The sequence below is a fragment of the Lonchura striata genome, chromosome 29 (assembly GCF_046129695.1).
Source record: "Lonchura striata isolate bLonStr1 chromosome 29, bLonStr1.mat, whole genome shotgun sequence".
NCBI lineage: Eukaryota > Metazoa > Chordata > Aves > Passeriformes > Estrildidae > Lonchura > Lonchura striata.
This window is the reverse complement of record NC_134631.1, coordinates 4,875,178-4,895,201: the sequence shown is the minus strand read 5'-3', so window position 1 is coordinate 4,895,201 and position 20,024 is coordinate 4,875,178. Positions and strand designations below refer to the sequence as shown.

Here is a 20,024-nt window from a genome sequence, read left to right as displayed (position 1 = left end):
GGTAGCCGTTTGTGTTTTTTCCATTTTTGGCACTCCCTCGGGAGCCAGGGCTGCATCAATTGACTGATTTTCTCTAATGTAAACATCAAATACTTGTATTCTAACTGATTTTTCTGAACTTGTGGTAGCAAAAACCCCAATGCTCGAATCTACCCTATAAAACATAGACAGTGACAGCATATGTTGGAGTGGGCAGAGGGATGATCCCCCCCTTATTTTAGTGAAGTTTTCCCAACATTCTCCATTTGCTGTTTCCCTTTGCAGCTTCAGCCATTTGTGTTGCAGAGTCAGAGATCCTCAGCACGGGCTCTGCCTTCAGCTGTGCAGATTCCATCTGTGGGAGATGGTGGAGTTTGGGATGAGGGGGCAGAGGGAATCAGCCCAATTCCAGCCCCAGGCAAGAAACCCAAATACATTGTCCATGCTTTACCCCAGCACTGTTAATTTGCATTTTTTAAGCTCCTCTCCAGGCTGCTGGAAGGAAAATTCTGTTCCAGAGCAGCCATTGGATGACTCATATGTGGCCACCCCAGAATATACTGCTTTTTATTTTTTCTTTTTAAAGCATATTTTTAAACACACTATTAACTGTTAATGAGTTAAAGGATCACCTTTGTGATAAATGAATGCTCCAATTTATTAATTAATGAAAATTTATTAAATGATCAAAGTATAAATTTAGAGAAAAAAAAAAAAAGAAGAGCCACAATCCATTCAAAACGGTCAGTGCAGAGCCTGGGTACCGGTGCTGGGTGAGACACAGGTCTGATCGCTACAGCAGAGGGTCCCCTCTGTTTCACACCGACTGTCCTGCCCGAGGCAGAGTCCCTTTTCTTCCTTTCAGGACTGCACATATTCCTGTGGAGTTCTTTCTCTGCAAGGAGCTGAACAAAACCATGTCCGGGGAGTGATAAACATCCACGATGTGTTCCCAGAATCCAGGAATCCAGTATTGAGATGTATCTCACAGACGGCTCCAGCTATCTCAGTCTTAGATATTTATCAGGTATTCATCATCCTGGTGAATCACCTTGAGGAACACCCATCTCTGGGCTGGCCACATTCATTCATTTGTAAATGAAGATCTCCTTCCTCTTGTCCAGGTGGTTTCAACGCTGTGATGCAATCCCGAACACTGACTTGTGTGCTTAAAAATCTTTTTATAAGGGTATTTCTTACCAATACATACATAAAATATATATGGCAATTTTTATCTGCACGAATTATCCCATATACACAAAACAATCCCTCCCCTTCTACATAAACATAGTAATTCCTGATTTCTAAACTTTCTACATAATTATGTGTGACTTTACCCTATACTACTATCCCATTTCCTAGTTCTTTATAAGAAGGAAATAATCCTCTTAGTTCCCTGAAGGCTTATTATCCCACTCTTGTCTTGGAATTCCCTGGTACAATTTGTAGACATCCCCTTCTCCCTGTATCTGCTCTTTGAATCTGGCCAAAGCATCTGCTGCCCTACCGTGTAGATTTTCCTCCCCCAATTTCATTATTTTTGATACCTGATTTGTTTTTCCCATAGCACATTCTGGGTCTGTGGGCATGGCAGCCACCTGCATACCCTGCACTACTGAGTGTATCGACCTGATAAAGCATGGTATCAGGCAGGGTAGGAATATGATCCCAGCTATTGAACACAATATAAAAAAATATTACCTTTTTCCACCATGCTCCATCAAACAGATGATCCCACCAGGATGCTTGGAGTACGGAGTTCCATTTTTGTACTGGGACATGTGCTACCCTTTTAATTTCTGTCACAGGCCTCTGATGGTTTCTCCATAGTCATCAATCTCTATAGAGCATTATGATTCATTAAACTTTCCACAGACCCCTACTCCCTCTGCTAGTAAATAGTCCAGGGCTATTCTGTTTTGATACACCAAGGCCCTCATTTGGGAGTGTTGTTTAGACAACAGCTCAAGGGCATTTGAGGTGTGGTTAGAGACCATGTCTACCACTGCCCAAAGTCTTATTAGTCGGTTTAACAGATAAATTGGGGTCCTATACCCCCAGCTTTCATCCTGGGCCCATGTTGCAGGACCATAATTCTCTATTATTCTTTCTGCTGGCCACTTCTCGCCCCAGGTCTGACCCCCACCAAAGATAGGGAATTTCTTTTTCAAATCCCTTCTTCTTCTGCTCAAAGTTTCGTATAAGGGGGCCCCTAGTGAGCTGTGTTCTGATTGAGGTAGGGTAAAGAAAACGTGTCTGATCAATTGAATAGTGCATGATCCTCTCCACCACTGAGGTAGTTTGCTGTATGCTTTCTTCCCACAAATCCAATATAAACCATTCAGGGCTTTCCACCTGACTTTTGTGTTTTTGGGTTTACTCCAGAATCCTCTCAATTCTCTAAGGATTGGTAAGGGTTAGCTCCAGAGCCTTTGTTCCAGCAGTGTTTGATTTTTTTCTCTCCATTCACATTTAGTGCCTTTTTCCCAGCTCCAGTACCCTACTAGGTACCTACTAGGTACTGGAGTACTCCAGTAGGGATTTCTGGCTGCCAGATTCTGCTTTTGTTAAAGGAATTTACTGTTGGAGTGGACAGACATGAAGTGTATCCCACCATTTCAGTGTGCTCCTTTCCCTCCCTGCTAATGCAAAATGTCCCAATTATAGCATTATCCCATTTCAGGAGTTGATCTAGAGCTAAGCTCTCACCTTTTCAAGGCCACTTCTCTGCAGACTTGAGCCCTCTGCAGATCCAGCAATTGGACAGCCCCAATTCTGTTGCAGTTTCTTGCATCAGATCCACAAATAGGTTTTGATCGGAGGCAGGGAAACTCCAACTGGTATATTGTTTTTTGAGCTGATCATATTGCTCGCTTAGGGTTCTCAGCCTTTCTTGCTCCATCCTTTTTCTCATCTCTGCCTCTTGTCTTTTTAGTTCCTGTGATACCTGTTTAATTTTGCTCTCCGGGTCCACTCCCTCTTTGTTCTTGAAAAGCAGAATATCCTGTCATATTGCAAACAAACGCGGTCATCCTAATCCTCTAAAAGGTCCATTTTTGGCTCATTTTTGAGGGACATCTTGGTCTCATATTTAAGTTCTCCCTGACCCAGTATGTCTGTCCACCCATAACACACATTCCCAAGTGGTTATTGTCATAACACAATGGGTTAGCCTGAAAGTATGCTACAAACACTGACTCCATCCTTCCCCCAGTCCATACTGTGCGGTTACATTTATCACAGATTGGGACAGATATCTGTTCAACATTTCTTTTATGTACCTTGTGCTCTGACTGCCCGTCCTTGGGGGTCGCCCTTTGTGAGTAACACCTTATTCTTTCTTTTAGCTTGCGTATCCCCTGCTGGGTGCCGTTTATGGGACAGTGCCCGCTTATCTTACCCTTGCCGCAGTTCCTTGGGGCTGGGGCTGTCGGAGCCTCCGATTCCCCGTGTGCTCTCCGGACAGTCTGTATGCAGAGCCCGCACCTTCACCGGGGCCTCACACCTCTGTGCTGGGCCAGTCAGTGCAACGCGTGCTGGTCTTGAGGCACATTGCTGGACTCAGATTGATCAGGATCCCCACGATTATTATTCCTCTGCCTTTGCCTGTGCCCACTGGGTTGCCACCAGTGGTGAGGTAAACCATTTTCTCGGCAGCAAGAATAGTCTTCTGTGGTGTCATACCTGGACTGAGCTGCATACCTCCATTTAAAGATGCTCCACCTCGGTAGTTTAACTGTATCTGCACTGCAGGGTACTTTATTTAACCTCCGGCACTCAACAGTAATGATTTGAGCTTTTGATCTCAATTTTCCCCTTAGCCTGTTTTGAAACAAATGAAAGCAGATCTCAGAGTCCGCTTCGATTATTCCTAGGCTTGTGGCAAGCTCTTGTTGCTGTCGAGGCAGGATGGGAATGAATAGACTTGACTCAGAAGGCTGCTGAGAGTAAAACTCCCATTTATTCAAAATACACAGCTCTTTTATACAGAGCTTCGCAAGGATCAAATCCATTTGTTCTGAAGTGAAAACAACCCAGAGCATTGGTGCAAAAGTGCTTGACACACAGTGATAGAACTTAACTATAAACAATGTGAAAAACAAGAGAAATAAAGCATTATTTACATTCTTCCCCAGCTCTTTCCCAGCTTTTTTGCCTGGCTAGAAATTCTCAGTTTCTTTCTTGACTGAATCTGAGACCCACAGCTCTAAGATATGGCTAGTTCCCCTTCTAGGCACTTATCACATAAACCCTTTGGCCAATATTCCCTTCTACAGTGTGTGACCCAAACCTTGTTACAATACTCACATTTGAAATATACAAATGGATAACATTCACAATGAGGTTCAGTGCACGTTATCAGATCCCTGTCAGTCATTTACTTGGCCACCACAAGGTTATCTTCAAATCCCCAGGAGGAGAGGTGACTTTTCACTCTGGCATCTCTTCCTGGTGCTCGACCTTCTTCACTCGGGATGCGTGTGTCCACCCCTTTTCTGCTGTTTGTATTGCTGTACCTGTGGTTAAGAGGACGAGAAAAGGGCTTTCCCAGTGAGGTGTCAGTGGGGCTTCTCTCCACGTTTTTATGAGCACTTTGTCCCCAGGTTGTACTTTATGTGTGGAAAAACCTAAAGGGGCACCTTGTGTTATTATTCCCTGCTTCTGCAATTCCTGCAGATTCTTACTTATGGCTATGAGATACGGCTCTGTCTGTCCATCTTCTATCCTCAGATGCCCCACTGGCATACCATGTTCATATGGCATCCCATACAGCATTTTGAAAGGTGACACTCCAGTCTCGGAGTGAGGCATGGTCTGGATATTCAGCAAGGCTAAGGGGAGGCGCTCTAACCAGGACATTTTTGTTTCCAAAATCAATTTTGCTAATTGAACCTTTAATGTTTGATTTATCCTTTCAACTTGTTCAGAGCTCTGAGGATGCCATGGGGTGTGGTATTCCCACTGGATCCCCAGAGCGTTGGCTTGTTGTCTAATAATTTTTGAGGTGAAGTGTGTCTCCTGGTCCGCATCTATGTATTTTACTAACCCACATCAGGGTATGATTTCTTCTAGTAGAAATTTTTGATACTGTCTGAGCCATCACCTGAGAGCTCAGGAGGGCTTCTACCCTGTGGGTTAGTTTGTCCACTATTACCAATAAAAATTTATATCTCCCCACCTTAGGCAGATCAGTAAAATCTACCTGAATCCTTTTGAAAGGTCTGTATGCCACTGGGTGACTTCCCAGTGCCACCTGCCATGTTTTTGCCTGATTAATCTTTTGACAAATCATACACCCCTGCACCTCTTGTTTTACCAGTTCATAAATCCCCTTGCACCCGAAGAATCCAGGGAATTGCTCTGCCAGGGCCTGGAATCCCCAGTGTGTTTGTTGATGTAATCTCCTCAGGATGTTTTTGCTGTAGTCTTTAGACAACAGCTCCCTCCCATCTGGCAATTTCCACTTACCTCCTTCTAGCTGGCCTCCTATCTTCTTGTACCCCTCGATTTCCTTCAGGAAGGGGTGGAGAGGATATTCCTGTACCTCCCCTTCTTTGATTCCTGGGGTACTTACCTTCATTAGAGGCACGCTTTTGTCCTCTTTGTCTGCTAAATTGTTCCCTTGGGTCCTGAACTGCATTCCTGTCTGGTGCCCTTTCACGTGGACTATGGCAATTGCCTCTGGCCCCCTTATAACCTTTAAGATTTGCCTGATTATTTCTTCATGCCCTAGCCTCTTTCCCTGAGTATTGAGTAACCCTCGTTCTTCCCAAATCTTTCCAAATATGTGTACCACCCCAAATGCATAATTTGAATCTGTAAAAGTTGTTCCTTTTTTCCCTTCTAATTTCCACAGGGCCCTCAATACTGCGTACAACTCACAAGCTTGTGCTGACCATCCGGGATTCAGGGGTCCTGATTCCACTACCACCCCGGTTTTGCCATCAGGAAATATCCTGATTTCCTTTTCCCATCTATGACCCTTGCAGAACCACCCACAAACCATTTTTCACCTTCTTCTAAATCTGGCCTTATTTTGATCTGCAGCTCCACCCCTTCTGCGCAGTCATGGGAAGGCACTCCTGCGGCTTCCCCAGCCAGGAATCGCGCGTGATTTTGCACCGAGGTAGTTCACAATTCCAAATCCCGGGAGTGGATTAATACAGCCTCATATTGTAGGAGCCTGGCGTCAGTTGGCCACTTGTCAGCCTTTTGCTGCAGAATGCCCCGACGGTCACCTGCGACCAGGGACCTCAGATAACGGGAAGCTGGACGGGACAGAACGCACATCCAACCAATATGATTAATGCAACGTTCTCCATTTATTCAAGAGAAAATGGCAGTTTTTATACACTTCTATACAGTTTATAGTTTACAAAGCACTCTCATTGGCAAGCTAACATTGTTTACCTTTGTCTTAAAGTGGCCTAAACCTTACACTATAAACCTATACTACTTTACACCCAGACAGCCCAGTGCTTCGCATCACACCTTAATACAATTTCTATCTGCGCCACAAGCTCTTCATTTCTAACTGCGTCAGAGGCTGGAAGGCCTCACAAGCCCCAAATCTGTGGCCTAGACTGAGGGGAAGCTCAATTCTCACTTCAGACATAAATCATGCCCCCTCTCTCAGAAATTCTGTAACAGTCACCTTCTTAGCGTCCTCCACCAATACTGTCACTGCTGCAATTGCTTGTAAGATCCCTGCTTACAGGATCTAAAAACTTTGATACATACCCCACCAGCTTTTTGGCCCCTGCCCAATCCTGCATTAAAACCCCATGGGCAGTGTGATTACTGATGTCCAGGAACAGCTGAAAAGGTTTCTTTACATCAGGGAGGTTCAACTCTGGAGCTGCCGCGAGGGTTTCTTTTAATTTCTTGGAACCCTCCTCATCCTGCTCTGTCTACTTTAGCTTGTCCGTGATAAGCTTTTCATGAAGAAACTTTTCCTTCTCACTATATCCCTCGATCCATTGCCTGCAGTATCCTGGAAGCCCCAGCAGCTGCCTGACCTCCTTTTTTGTTCATGGAGGGGGTAAAGTAATGATACCTGTTATCCTGTCCGGATCCAACTTCTTACCTTTTGTTAACCAATGCCCTAGGTACTTGACCTCAGGCTCTGTGAACTGTAATTTCAATTTGAGACCTTCAACCCTTTTTCCCCAAAGAAGTTTAATAGTGCTATGGTCCCACACATCCTCCTCCCTGAGTCCGGCTGCCAATAGGTCATCTACATATTGTAGTAATTTGGTCCCTTTAACGGGCACAAACTCACTTAAGAGTTTTTCAAGGGCTTGTCCAAATAGGTTTGGTGAGTACAGAGAATAGATTTACCACCCTCAAATCTTGCACCAGCCTGTAATTACCATCCACCTTCTGTACTGCCAAGGTAGGAGTGTAATGTCTTGACATGCACAGTTCCAATGTGCCTTTCTTTCTTAGATCTTCTATTACAGCCTTCAGTCCATTCCTGCCTTTCATGGGAATGCAGTACTGTTTAATCCTGATTGGATCCTCCGGTCTCTGGATCTCAGTGTGAATTGGCTCCATGTTTAACCTCCCCGCCTCTTCCTGAGTGGAGTGTTTAACCTCCCCGCCTCTTCCCAAATCACACTTTGGGATTTATCTCATTTTTGTCCTCAGCGGTTATTTTGTATAAACTTACTGTGAGCTGGGAGTCCTGTGCTATCAGGCTTATCCCCAGAGCTACCATTAGATCCCCCCCCAGCAAATTATAATCTGCTTCTTCTACCAGTACTATGTTCCCCAGACAAAACTTATTTTCTATTTCCACATTTGTTAAAACCGGAACCTTAAAGGGTTCCCCTTTAGCCCCAATGACCACCATTGAATCCTTGCTTTTAGTACATCCAGGTGGCAGTCGCTGAACTGTAGTTCTTTCTGCTCCTGAATTGACCAAAACCACCAATTCTTGTTTTTGGGGTCTAATTTTTAATTTTATCAAGGGCTCTCCAGGTGTTCTGGACCCCAAATTATAAAGCCCCTGACACCTCTAATCCTCCTGGAAGATCTGTTCATCCTTCATTCTCTTCTTACAGTCTCTTTTGAAGTGCCCTTTCTGTTGACAGTAAAAGCACTCAGGGCTGCTAACCTGTTTGTTTATGCCTTTCTTCTGAGAGGGGTTAGGTTTTCCCTGGGGCTGTTGTGTTTGTGCCAGCTTTCCGGGATTTTGTATCTGCTCCTGTTTTTGCACTTCCCTTATTGCGCCACCAGTATCCTTTCCTGTGCTTTTTATTTTTCATCATTCCTTCTCATGTAAACCTTCTGTGTCTCCCTTAACAATTCTTGGAGGCTTTTCTCTTGACAAGTTTCTCTTTTTTCTAGCTTTTTCCATATGTCCTCCCATGATTTAGCAACAAATTGTGTTTTAAACAGAATACCCCTGACAGGTGAATTAGGGTCGTTGCCCGAATACATTTGGAGGCTCTTTCTCAGCCTCTCCAGCCATTTGGTGGGTATTTCATCCCTCCCCTGGCATTCCCCCAATGCTTTACTAATGTTCTGTCCCTTTGGTACCATCCCCCAAATTCCCTGTATTACCATGTTCCTTAGCCCTATCATTTTAGACTGATCCTTCTCTGCCTGGGTGTTCTATGATGGCCTCTGTTCAGGCTTTCTCTCGTGCCACTCCCTCCCTGGGGATTCCTGTGTTCTCAATCATTTATTGCAGCCTGCCGTATCATGTCGTGTTCCTCAGCGTTGAATAACGACCTTAGAATGGCGCAGATGTCATCATATGAATAGATGATGTTCCCCAAAAATTCATCCAGCCTCTCTGCCACCCCGAGAGGATTATCCATTAATTTCCGCATTTCCTTGCTGAAAGCTCTTACATCTCCCATATTGATCGGCACATTTACGTACCCAATGACTCCGGGAGCGGTTGGTACTTCCCTTAGAGGGTAAAGACTGGGTCTGTCCCCTTCCTCCTCACTATCGTCATGGTTTTCTCTCCGTGTCTTGCACCGTGTTCTGCTAGCTGGAGGATAAGCAGTTTTCCCAGGGGGAGGTGTGTGCCCGGGATCGTCTGCCTGTTGTGGTGCAGGTGGGGCTGGGAGGGACCTGATGGGTCCGGCAGCAGCGGAGCCGAGGGCTGTGTGTTACACGGCGGTGCCTGTGCCTGTGCAGGCTGAGGCGGGTGCCCCGCTGGTGCAGGCACAGGGGCCTGAGCCTGGGGAGGAGAATTCAGGTACAGGGGTGGAAGATTGTCCAAGGGCTCTGTCTTGGTTTGGAAAGGCAGGAGTCTGTGAAGGAAGGCAAGAGCCTCCTGTGAAATGGAAAAGGTAAACTCCCTCTCTCCGAATTACCACAATTTCAAAAAAAGCTCTTAGGTAAAGATATGGGAATGGGAGTAACAGTTCCTTATTAGGAGAAAAATTAAATAAAAATAATAACAATAAAAATGTAATTAGTACAAACAAAACTAGTGATAGAGTCAGAAACCTAACACCCTGAGGAGTTAGGGTGTTGGCAGTAGTCTAGTTAAATGGTGGCTGTTTTTCCTGGAGTGGCAGATGAAATGCTGCTGGATTGGTGATCTCTAGAAGGGTGGAGTTTTCTTTGGAGGTCTGGTAGTAGTTGGGCTTGGTCTTCCTCTGGGAATCCAGCAGAGAAAAGAGCTGCTTTTCTGGGAATCCAGCTAATAGCTGCTCAGTGTCCCAAAAAGTGCAGATTTTATGCAGGTAGGGGTGCTTGGCTCCTCCCTCTGGGTGGAGCATCTCACAATGGGATGATGTAACTTTACCGGTCATGCAGTGAGTCATTCAATGGTCCATGAACTGAAGATATCTCCCCAGAGGGAGACATTGTTCTTGGAAGAGATAAGAAAACTGCCCAACCTCCAACAGACGGCATATAGAATACATGCTTATCTTACAAGCCAGGACAATTATTACGGAAAGTTATTCTCATAGTGTAATCTTGTCTCTGAAACTGCAGGGAAAAAAAAATATCCAACAATATCTTTAGTGCTAGAGAGTCAAGGCATTCCTTGGTTCTGGCAAAGATGTGCAACAGAAATAATTTCATTCACACATAGGCTGGCTGTGCAGAGAAAATTAACCCATGACATGTGAGTTTTACTAGATTTTCCTAAATTTATACAGTCTGAACCAATCTAAATCCATTGGTTTAATGTTCATTGCTTCCAAGTTGTGTAGTTTTTAGTATTTGGTTTCCTACTGGACCCAGATTTCTTTGCCTCTGATGTTAATTAGGTTCGAACTCCTGGATTTCCTTCTCAGCCTTTTGCAGACCAGGTGCCTCTAACTCTGCCGGGGGCAGTGTCTGGGGTAGGTGTTGGTTGCTGTTTCCTGCTGGGCACTGATGTTTTGTGGGTATCTTTTGGGGTATTCCCAGTGTGTTGAGATGTTCAACTCATCTCCACTGAGTGGTGTAACAGCCCTTAACAAAACCTTTAACATTTCTTTCCCCAAGGCAAAGGCAAACCAAGCCTGAGTAGAGAAATAATATTTTTTTTTAATGTAACTTGCTACATTTTCCACCAACCCAGCTAATGCAGTGTGGGTGTAAGTGAGTGGAATTGTCCCGGTGTGTCCCCAGCAGCTGTGGCAGTGCAGGCCCAGCGAGCACTGAAGCTGCAGCAGTGGCAGCAAGGGCTGGCCCCGGTGGCTGGAGCTGCCCAAGGAGGGTGGCCAGGCCGAGGATTTCAGCAGAGGAGGTGTGGGCAGGCCCAGGGCCTTGCCCCGCTGTGGAGCCCTGGCTGCTGCTGCGCTGCCTTCAGTGCAGGCTCAGGGGGGCCTCCCATCCTCCTGCTGCAGGCGGGAAGTGCAAATCTCCGGGGCTGCAGAGACCTGGAGCCCAGGCTGAGGGGTCCCCCCGTGTTCAGCTGTGCTGGCGGCTGTTTCTGGCCTCGGGGCCCCTTGGCATGGGCCACGCCACTTGGCCACCAGTGGTGCTGCTTTGCACTCCTTAGGCAGAGCCCATGTCCTGCTTGGATGTTGGCAACAGCAAAGTGCCAAGGCAGGCTCTGTGCCAGCCCAGCTTCCTGGGGGAGAGATTGCACCAGAGACAGGATTCTGGCCACAGACTGCTTTAAATGTGCATCCCTTATCTCCACCCTGCACTGGGTGGAGAATTCCCAGGGTAAGGAATTCACAAGGTCAATTCCAAGGGGAAATAATTGAATATCTGCCCTGGCTCTGGCTCTTCTTCTTGCCCAAGCCAATGGCAAAAGCCATACCCATGGCATCTTGGTTTCTATCCCCAGCTTCCAAAGGTGTTTCTTTCTTTCCCCATTCATTCTTTGTACCCAGCCTGAGCTCTGGGTCAAGAGGTCCCATTGTATTCCTAAAGCTGCCATAAGCCCCTGGAGGATCTTTCCTGTAAAATGAGTTCTGCTCTTTGAATCTGTTGTTTCCGCAATCCCTTTTATAGAAATTACTTCTTTTAGAGATGCCTTATTAAGTGATCCAGTGGTTGCTGAGCAATCAGAATTGCTTTTGCCCCCCTGTTAGGTGAGATGGTGTCACCAGAAGATATTGAAGCCTTCCTGCTCAGGACACTTCAGTGCCAGGCTCTTACAAGCACACACAGCTGTGCCGGTTGAGCTGACCATGGGGGGTAACCTGTGCTTTGTCTGATTCCCTTTCCTCAATAACAGCGTGTCTTGGAACTCTTTTCCCTTCTGCTGCCCTTGAAGAGCCATCCACAAAGACATTTTCTGCCTCAGGCCAGGCAATGTCTCCTGAATCTCCCCCAGGCTGGGTCTGGAGCTGTGTCACTTGAATGCAGTGCTGGGTTTCTTCCCAGCCCCTCTGTGGGCTGTTCAAACAGGAGGCTGGGTTAAACCCTTCCCCTGTCCTTGTGGGAACTCATAATGTCTCTCAGACATTTTTAGAGGTTCCAGGCCTTGGTCAGAAGCATTGTAGACCCTGGCAGACAGCTGAAAAACAGCTGTGATTTTGAGTTTGAGCCATGGAATGAATTACCAACTTTGGAGGTGGAACAAGCAGTCACAAAAGGTTAGATAGTGTAGTAAAAGTAGTTACAAAGTAGAGGGGAAATTTTTTTAGTATTGTACAGGGGGGTTTTAACACATGTACAGGGGGGTTTTCACTTTGTACATGGGGGTCAGAAGTTTTAAGATGGAGGAAAGTGGGCTGATCCTGTTCTTCCTCCTTCTTTTTCCTTACCTCTATGTTCTTGGTGATGTTGGCACTCACAGATTGGTTTAGAGTAGAAAAACACTTGGCAACGTAGGTAGTAGGTATTGGGGAATAATTGTAAACATGTTATGCATAATATATCTTATAAAAGATAGCAGCAGCCCTGGGCGGGGGGAGAGACGAAGAAGACAGCAGAGAGAGAGGATGTCAGTGTGTGTGTGTGCCTCTGCCCAGGCCGCTGATCAAATAGCCACAGTCCAAGAACATAATCTGTTAGATAACTAGCAATAAACTGCCTTGAGACCGAACAGCTAAAGCCTGTGGAGTTTGTCTTTGGAAGCACGGGTTGGAGGAGGAATTTCACCACCATATGAGACCCCAGAGCAAGGCCGGGGTTCTCACATGTCCTCACTTTTGAATCCTCCTGTGCCACTGAACAAGTTTCACACCGTAGTAACCGAGCATTGCTCATCCATTGCGAGGCTCTTTTGGTGATCAAAGCTTGAACTTGATGGCAGACTGGAACAGTTGGAGATCCTGTTGTCATCAATTTTGGGCCTCGGTTCTGTTGAATCTGTGGCTGCATAATTCTGCAGACAATGAAGCCACTCCGGCCATTGGGTGAAACATTTTGGCCCAAGGATTCCTTTGGCATGGCCCTGTTTAACATTCACCTAGAATTCCAATTTCTTTTCTGTAGGGAGCACTGTGCTCCAGGACGGTTTAGGGGAATGGAGACGAGAGATCTCTGAAGTTGCTCTTGGGATATAAGGTTTATTAGGGATGGAGAAAGGTCTTGCTTGGAGCTGCCAGATGCAGCACCTGGCAAGCTTGAGGGGATGGGGGAGGGGAGAGACAAGAGGATGCTCTAGGACAGGGTGGAGGTCCCTCAGAGGGGGGAAGATACAAGAGAGCGTCTGGCCCCTCGGAGACCCCTTATCAGGGGCTTCAAGGTGGGCTGGAGCAAGACTTGGGCCAATGGTGTTACAGGCACTTGATGTTTTAGGGGAGGGTTACAGGTGAACCATACATTTTGGGGGGTGAGATGGAACAGTTCTATTTGACTTTTGGACTTATCTGTAGGTAACGGTATTGTCCAGCCAGTAGGGAGGATTGTTTTCAGCATGGCTGTATTATGAATAATTCTATTTATCCATCCTTCCCAACACTTTTCTGAGTCTGGAAGAGCCACAGCTGAGGCATCAATATTTTTGGTTGTTCATTTTCTCAAGTTCTGCTCTCTTTCTCCTGTCCATACCACAGCATGGAGGCTGTCTGGGGTTAAAAAGTCCTACAGTGTTCTGGCTGGAACAGAGAATCCTCAATCCAGGTTGTGTAATTCCTTTCTAATCCTCAGCATTGTCACAGCTCCTTTTTGTTCCTGGGTAGTGTTACTTCTAAGATTGCCCACACCCACTCTGGGTCATTCAAGCACAAACCTTCCGTCAAAATATATCCCAAATTTTTAACCTTTTTCTCCACCATTTGCCTTTTTTTTTACCGAGTAGTCAAAAGATTTTTCTTAGCCAGAAAATTCAGCCATTTCACAGAGGCTTTGTTTGTCTACCACTTGTTCTTGTCCTCCTCATTGGAGCCATCTGATTCCCTGACTGGCAGGATAGGAGTGCTGTAGGGAGACATCCCTGGCTCCAAGAGCCCTGCCTTTAGCAGGGACTCCATACCAGGCTGTGAGCCCTTCCTTCCCTCCCCTGGAACAGGGTGTTGCTTTTAGACACCACTTGTCCTGGTTGCTTCCAAGTAATTTGGAGAGGCTCCATATCAAATTTTCCCTCTTTCCATGGGGCTGCCCACACCTCTGGGTTCCCTTCAGCACAGGCCTTGCCAGACATATGACACAAAGGTACAGCAGCAATAGCCTCTGTATCACCTTTTACAATATTACAATGCCACCATCAGATTCCTTCCTAGTTAATTACAATCAGAGTAGGAAGAAAAAGAAAATAGTTTATTTCAAACCTATCCTCCACAGCTCCTAATAGTGATTGAACAAATGATACCAGCTCAGCTTTCCCATTTATTCCCTTAATAATGAAAACACTCCTTTAGAATTTTCCCCCCTTAGGTGTAAGATTCAGAGTGGATGGAGAGGCCCCTGTGTCCATCAGGAGAGGCCTCCTCTGGATGCAGACCCAGCCTAAATGTTCTCCAGGGCTCCAGTGTGGTGGGTCCCCGGTGGGATGGGAGCTCAGAGAGCCCTGACAATCCATGTCCATGCAGGGGTGGACTTGCTCCTGCTGAGGGTGCTGCTGTCTGTGCTTGCAGTGTCCTTGTGGGCTGCAGCTGGAGCCCTGACTCCTTCCCAGGGGCTGTTTGGGTGGGCTCTGCCCTGGCCAGGAGGGCAATGCCTCTGCCAGGTGCTTGTGGCCGACCCCGTCATCCCCTGGGTGCTGGGGCCCCCTTGGGCCCTGGGGTTGATCCCTCAGGGGCTGTGGGAACTCTGCCATGGCCTTTGCCTTCAGCTTGGCCTTTTGCTCATCCCTTCTTGCCTTCAGCTGCTGTGCCTTTGTGCCCAAGTGCTGCAGGGCCTTCTTGTGCCACTCCTGCAGCCCCGGTCACTGCCTGTGGGTGCTCATCCTCTGAGAGCTGCTGAGCTTTCTGCAAAACCTTTCCTTTCTGCAGGGACCCAAAGCAAATCCTGAACAGCAAATCCTGATCCTTCCATGTGCACTCTGCATTTCCCAGCTGTTCCTTTGTTTTCCCCGTTGTGCTCAGGGTCCCTGCCCAGCCCGTGTGGCAGAGCCGGTGCCTGTCCTGCCGCAGTGTCCAAAGGCGGCCCCCCCGGCGGGCAGGGCCGGCAGCTCCCCGGGGCCGGGCAGCGGCCGGGGCGTCCCGCAGCCTCCTGGGGGCCGGGGGCCACTGCCGGCCCTGCCCGGGGCTGGTGGGGTCAGGCAGCGCCCGGCGCTGAGCCCCGGCTGCCCCACAGCCCCGGCCCGGCCCCGCAGCTCCCCACAGGCCCCAGCCCGTGCTCCCGGTGCCGCACCTCTGCGCCCGGTGCTGCCGCTGCCACCGCAGAGAAACCCCTGGCATCCTGACCTCCTGCTTTTCCTGTCTTGGGCAACTGGGAATTCAAAATATTAGCTGGCAAATTGTGAGGTTAAGACTCTGTGCAAAAACATCCCAATCCAGAGTATTTTTCTCTTCCTCCTCTTTCCTATAATCCTTTTTCTTACCACATAGATTCCTCCTGCTGCTTCTTGCCTGAACCATATTTTTGCACACTCCCCTTCACCTGATTCGTTCAAAGCACACCAACACCATCCATCCCCTGTTGTCCAAATCCCTTCTCCACTTCCTCAGTATTCTCCCAAGGGACCCTTCAGAGACATTTTGGGATATCATCCCTTTGGCCAGGACCCCTCCCTGGCTTTCCCTTTTCTCCCCTCCATGGGTGCCCTGCCATGTTCACTCCCCGAAGATCCCAGGACACTCACTGATGAGATTTTCAGTGCTCTCTCCCTGCTGACTCTTCACAGACCCCCTGATGTGTCACTCGTCTGTCTCCTGGTCACTCCCGGGTCCCCAATCAATCCCCGGTGCCGCCACCAGCCAAGGGAGCCGATCACCCAAAGTGGGTGAGGCACCTTCAGCTGCACTCCCTGCCCGCCGCCCTGGAGGGTGGAAGGAATTCAGGATGAGCCCCAGGGTGTGTGGGAAAATTGCCATCACCAGAGGATTCTGTCCACAGAGCAGACAGAGGAGTACTGTAAAAGTAATTTCATTCCTAAAAATGGGAGAGGCCATGGGACATTCCCCATGGGATATCTCCAATTGTTGGAGGACACAGTCTCTTTTTCATCTGAACTTTCTTGGCCACATCTCCCTCTGCTCTCCCCACTGGCTGAAGCACTTGACAGGTACAGACTTCCCAATCCACCTACTACATACCCACCTTGATATGTTCCCTGCTGTTATATAGCAAACGATATTCATGGCTCTGTTAAGTCTTTGTTGTTCTTCTGGAAGTTCATGAATAGGGAAGGACCTTGGCTGAACAGCAGTTTGTGTCATCAATTGATAACATTTTCTGAAACTGATGGTGTCTCCTGTCATTTCCTTTTTTACAGCTCCCTGGCCCTATCTCCGAGCAGATTCAGAGCATCTGTTTGTAAAGACACTTTCCTGTTGTTCCTTTCATGGGTCCCCCGTTTGTGGGACATCCCCCCTGGAGCAGGGTGTCCCCTCTGTGCTGCAGCCCCAGGGCTCGGGCCGAGCTCAGCCAATCAGAGCCCGCGGCGCTGATGACTCACCAGTTGCCAGGCAGACTCGCAGCTCCCCGCGTTCCCCACCTGGACCCACCTGCGCCCCCCCTCGGCCCCATGGCCCCGCGAGGGGAATTTGGGGAGGTGGGAGTGGGGCAGCGCCAAGGCCGGGCCCCCCCGCGCTGTCCTGGCGGGAGCGGCTGCAGTGGGGACCGAGTGCGGGCGGGAGCGGCCGAGAGCCCAGCGCTGCCCCAGCCCGACCTGCCCCAGCTCCATCCCTGCCCCTGCGCTGGGATGCTGTGGGTGTGGGGGGAAGAGGGAGCCGGCAATGGGTGCTGGGCCTGGGGGCAGGAGGAGAAGGGAAGGAGAAGCAAAGTTGTGGGACAAAACGGTCAAATGATGCACGTGGCAGGATGTCATGATTTGACGCTGGCACAATGACAGCATCCCCATGAAAATGCACCTTCCCAAATGAATGTGAGATGTGATCAGGAACAGAGCAGAGAAAGCCCAAGCCTAATAACAAGGGGAACGAACTTTATGAAACTACTACTCTGCTATTAAAGACATACACACTATATCCAGAATGAAAACCTTCCAAAACACTCCTCCTCCCCCACCAATTACAACAAACCACAGTGAGATACAAGTCGGACCCCCAGTCAGGTTCCCACCCTTCAGATAATCAATACTCAGTCCGTCAAGGCAGAGAGGAGTCTCTCCTGTGCCATAGAGCCCCATGAAACACAGCTGCGATCTCTGGTATTTCCATGTCACACATGGAAGCGCCTGGTGAAAATCTGCCAGTGTGACACTCTCCATGTCACAGTGCCCTCACCACCGTGCATGGACAGACTGCTCATAGGGTTTTCTTTTCAAGGATGCTTTGGTAAGGACCAAAAAAAAACAACAGTTCAGTTTCTCATCTTTGGGACCACAGTCTCTCCCCCATTTCCCTTTGTGCCAAGGGTCCAAGAACAGAGATCTTCTTCTTCACTCCACTCTGGTCACTCTCAGCTGCTGAAGCAGGTTTCTTGGCTCACCATGACACCCCCCCTAAAATGCAGCCTCTGTCTCTCTCTTCTTCTCTTTCAAATCGAGGGGGAGTAACATTTCACAAAGCTTTCATTTCCCAAAGAAGGGTTAAAAGTCTCAAATTCCCCAAACAGCCAGGATCTCTGTCCAGACCTCCAGCTGCCCCGAACTGGGCATCTCCCCGCCCCCCTTCTCCTTCTCCTCTGCCGGATGATTTCCAGGTGTCTCCAGGAGGCTCTGTGTTTCTTTCTCTCTGGGGGGGGAACAAAGACATCTCAGAATTCCGCCACCCTTCCCTCCGCAGGAGCTGGCTGGGTTCCAGTCCCTCCACCCTTCGGCCTACCTCATCCTGGGCCACAGGGCTGTCCCTCACCACCCAGCCCATGGCTGGGCAGGGCAGAGTCTGCACTGCACTCTGACCGGAACCAAAGAGGAAATTCCCTGGGGAGTTCTTGCTTTTAACTCCCTTGTGTTCTCAGAGGTGCATCCTTGCCTCAGTGGTCAGTCCAAATGCCAATATCCAACCCTGACCACTGATTGATCTGACTACCAACTTCCTGAGAAAAAGTCACTTCCGTGTCAAACCATGACACAGGAGAGTGAGAGATTGTGCAGGAGGAGGAATAGCAGGAGGCAGAGGAGTGTGAGGAAGAGTAGAGACACAGGAGGAGGAGGAGGAGCAGAAAGAGGAAGCAGCAGAAGGTTCCACTCCTCCCTGTGTCTGCAGCCTCCCCCCAGCCCCAGGAGCGCTGCTCCCCCCACATGCAGCAGGTGACTGTGGAGGGTGATCCACGAGTTTCACGGGGTGAATCTTGGTGTTTCTGAGCTTGCTTGGGCTACATGTTGGTGCTTTGGTTTTATGTGGCAGCTGAATCTTTATCTTTTGGAGGAGGTTTTTTCTAGCTTGTGATGTTTGAGGAGTTTTTGATTTGTGTCTAGAAGTTTGCAGTATTTTTGGGCTGAATCTTGGTGTTTTGGAGGTTCTTACAGACACAAGATTCCCAATGACTTCCTCCTTGACCAAGGAGGAACCCCCAGTCCAAGGAGCTCTCCTCTTGTTTTTGTCCCCAAACCAGGATTTGTCATTGCCAGGGCGTGGCTGGATGGAGGAGGAGGAAAAGCCCCGGAGATGCTGCAGGAGGAGGAGCTGCAAACCCAGCCCAGGGAGCTGCAGGGAGGAAAGAGCCCCCCTGAGCCAGGAAGGCGGGCGGAGATCCAGGCGGAGCTCGGAGCTGGTGGAGAAGCCTCATGGCAGGGAGAAGCCCCACAAGTGCTTGGAATGTGGGAAGGGTTTCAGCCGGAGCTGCCACCTGATCGAGCACCAGTACATCCACACTGGGGAGAGGCCCTACGAGTGTGGGAAGTGTGGGAAGGGCTTCAAAAACAGGTCTGACCTGGTCAAGCACCAGGTGCTCCACACTGGGGAACGGCCCTATGAGTGCTTGGAATGTGGGAAGAGCTTTGGGTGGAGCTCTGCCCTGAGAAGACACCAGCGCATCCACACCGGGGAGAGGCCCTACGAGTGTGGGAAGTGTGGGAAGAGCTTCTCCACGAGCTCAAACTTGACCCAGCACCAACGGAGGCGCCACTAAGGGAAGCCCCGTGAGTGCCCTGAGTGAGGGATGAGGGTTTGGGAAGAGCTTGGAGTGAGGGAAGAGAGTGAGGGAAGAGCTTGGTGTGCTGCTGCAGCTCCATGACCCATGGGAGGATCCGGGCTGGATGATCCCCAGTGACCCCCGTTGGGCAGAGCCCTGGTGTCCCTGTATGGGGAATAAAACAGAGAGTAAAGCAATGGAGCTGATAAAGGGGCCGAATATCTGAGGCCTGACTGAGCAGAAACTGTGGGAGACACAGACACAGTTTTAGTCTCCCTGGGCAAGAAGTGGCCAAGCAACATGGTGTGAGACTTTGTGATAACATAAATGTTCCCAGGTTACTGGATGTCACAAAGAATGTGTAACCAATGGCAAATTGTTACCAAAAACAGAGCCCTCTATAAGCCCCATACAAGTCAATCCCTGTATAAACACCTGGTACACTCAATAAAATTGGCTTTGGTCTAAACTGGGATGTCCCCGTCTCTCCATGGTGGATAACCCTGTTGTGGGTGATCCCCGTTGGGTGGGGGAAGGTGCTGGAGGGATTTCTTTCCCTTCTCCTGGTGCTGCCGTGGTTTGGTTGGTAATAAATTCCCTCCCTGTGCCCAGGCCGGGTCTGTTGTCCCCGTGCCGGTGCTCGGGGCGGGATCTCTCCCGTTCCTTCTCTGCACTGCCGGGCCTCTCCTCAGCCAATGAGAGAACGCGGTGGAGAAGAGTCAGCCAATGAGAGCGAGCCGGGCTGATGACTCACCAGTTGCCGGGCAGACCCGCAGCAGGCAGTGTTCCCCACCTGGACCCGCCCTCCCTGCCCAGGGCCGGCCCCGCCGTGGGGTCCCCCCAAGTCCCTCCCCAGTGCCCCCATGAACTGCGTGGGGAAGGAGTGGGGGGGTCCTTGCCGGGCTCGAGGCCACGGGGAGGGGCTGCGGCCGCCGGCGGCTCAGGAGCTCTGTGGGCAGAGAAAAGGGGGTGACACCGGGCTGGGGACCCCGGGGGAGCATTCACACTCCAGGGGAGGGGGGACACGACCCCTGGGACCC

General features: G+C 49.2%; 1 protein-coding gene across 1 annotated transcript in view; it reads left to right on the top strand.

The window, feature by feature from the left end:
* LOC144247624 (uncharacterized) overlaps positions 1 to 20,024 on the top strand; it is a 1,666,419-nt gene that overhangs the window by 1,072,381 nt on the left and 574,014 nt on the right. Inside the window, exon 11 of the mRNA XM_077788932.1 lies at positions 18,720 to 18,970. Within this exon, the coding sequence (XP_077645058.1) occupies positions 18,720 to 18,970 (251 nt within the window). The remainder of the gene's footprint in view (positions 1 to 18,719; positions 18,971 to 20,024) is intronic.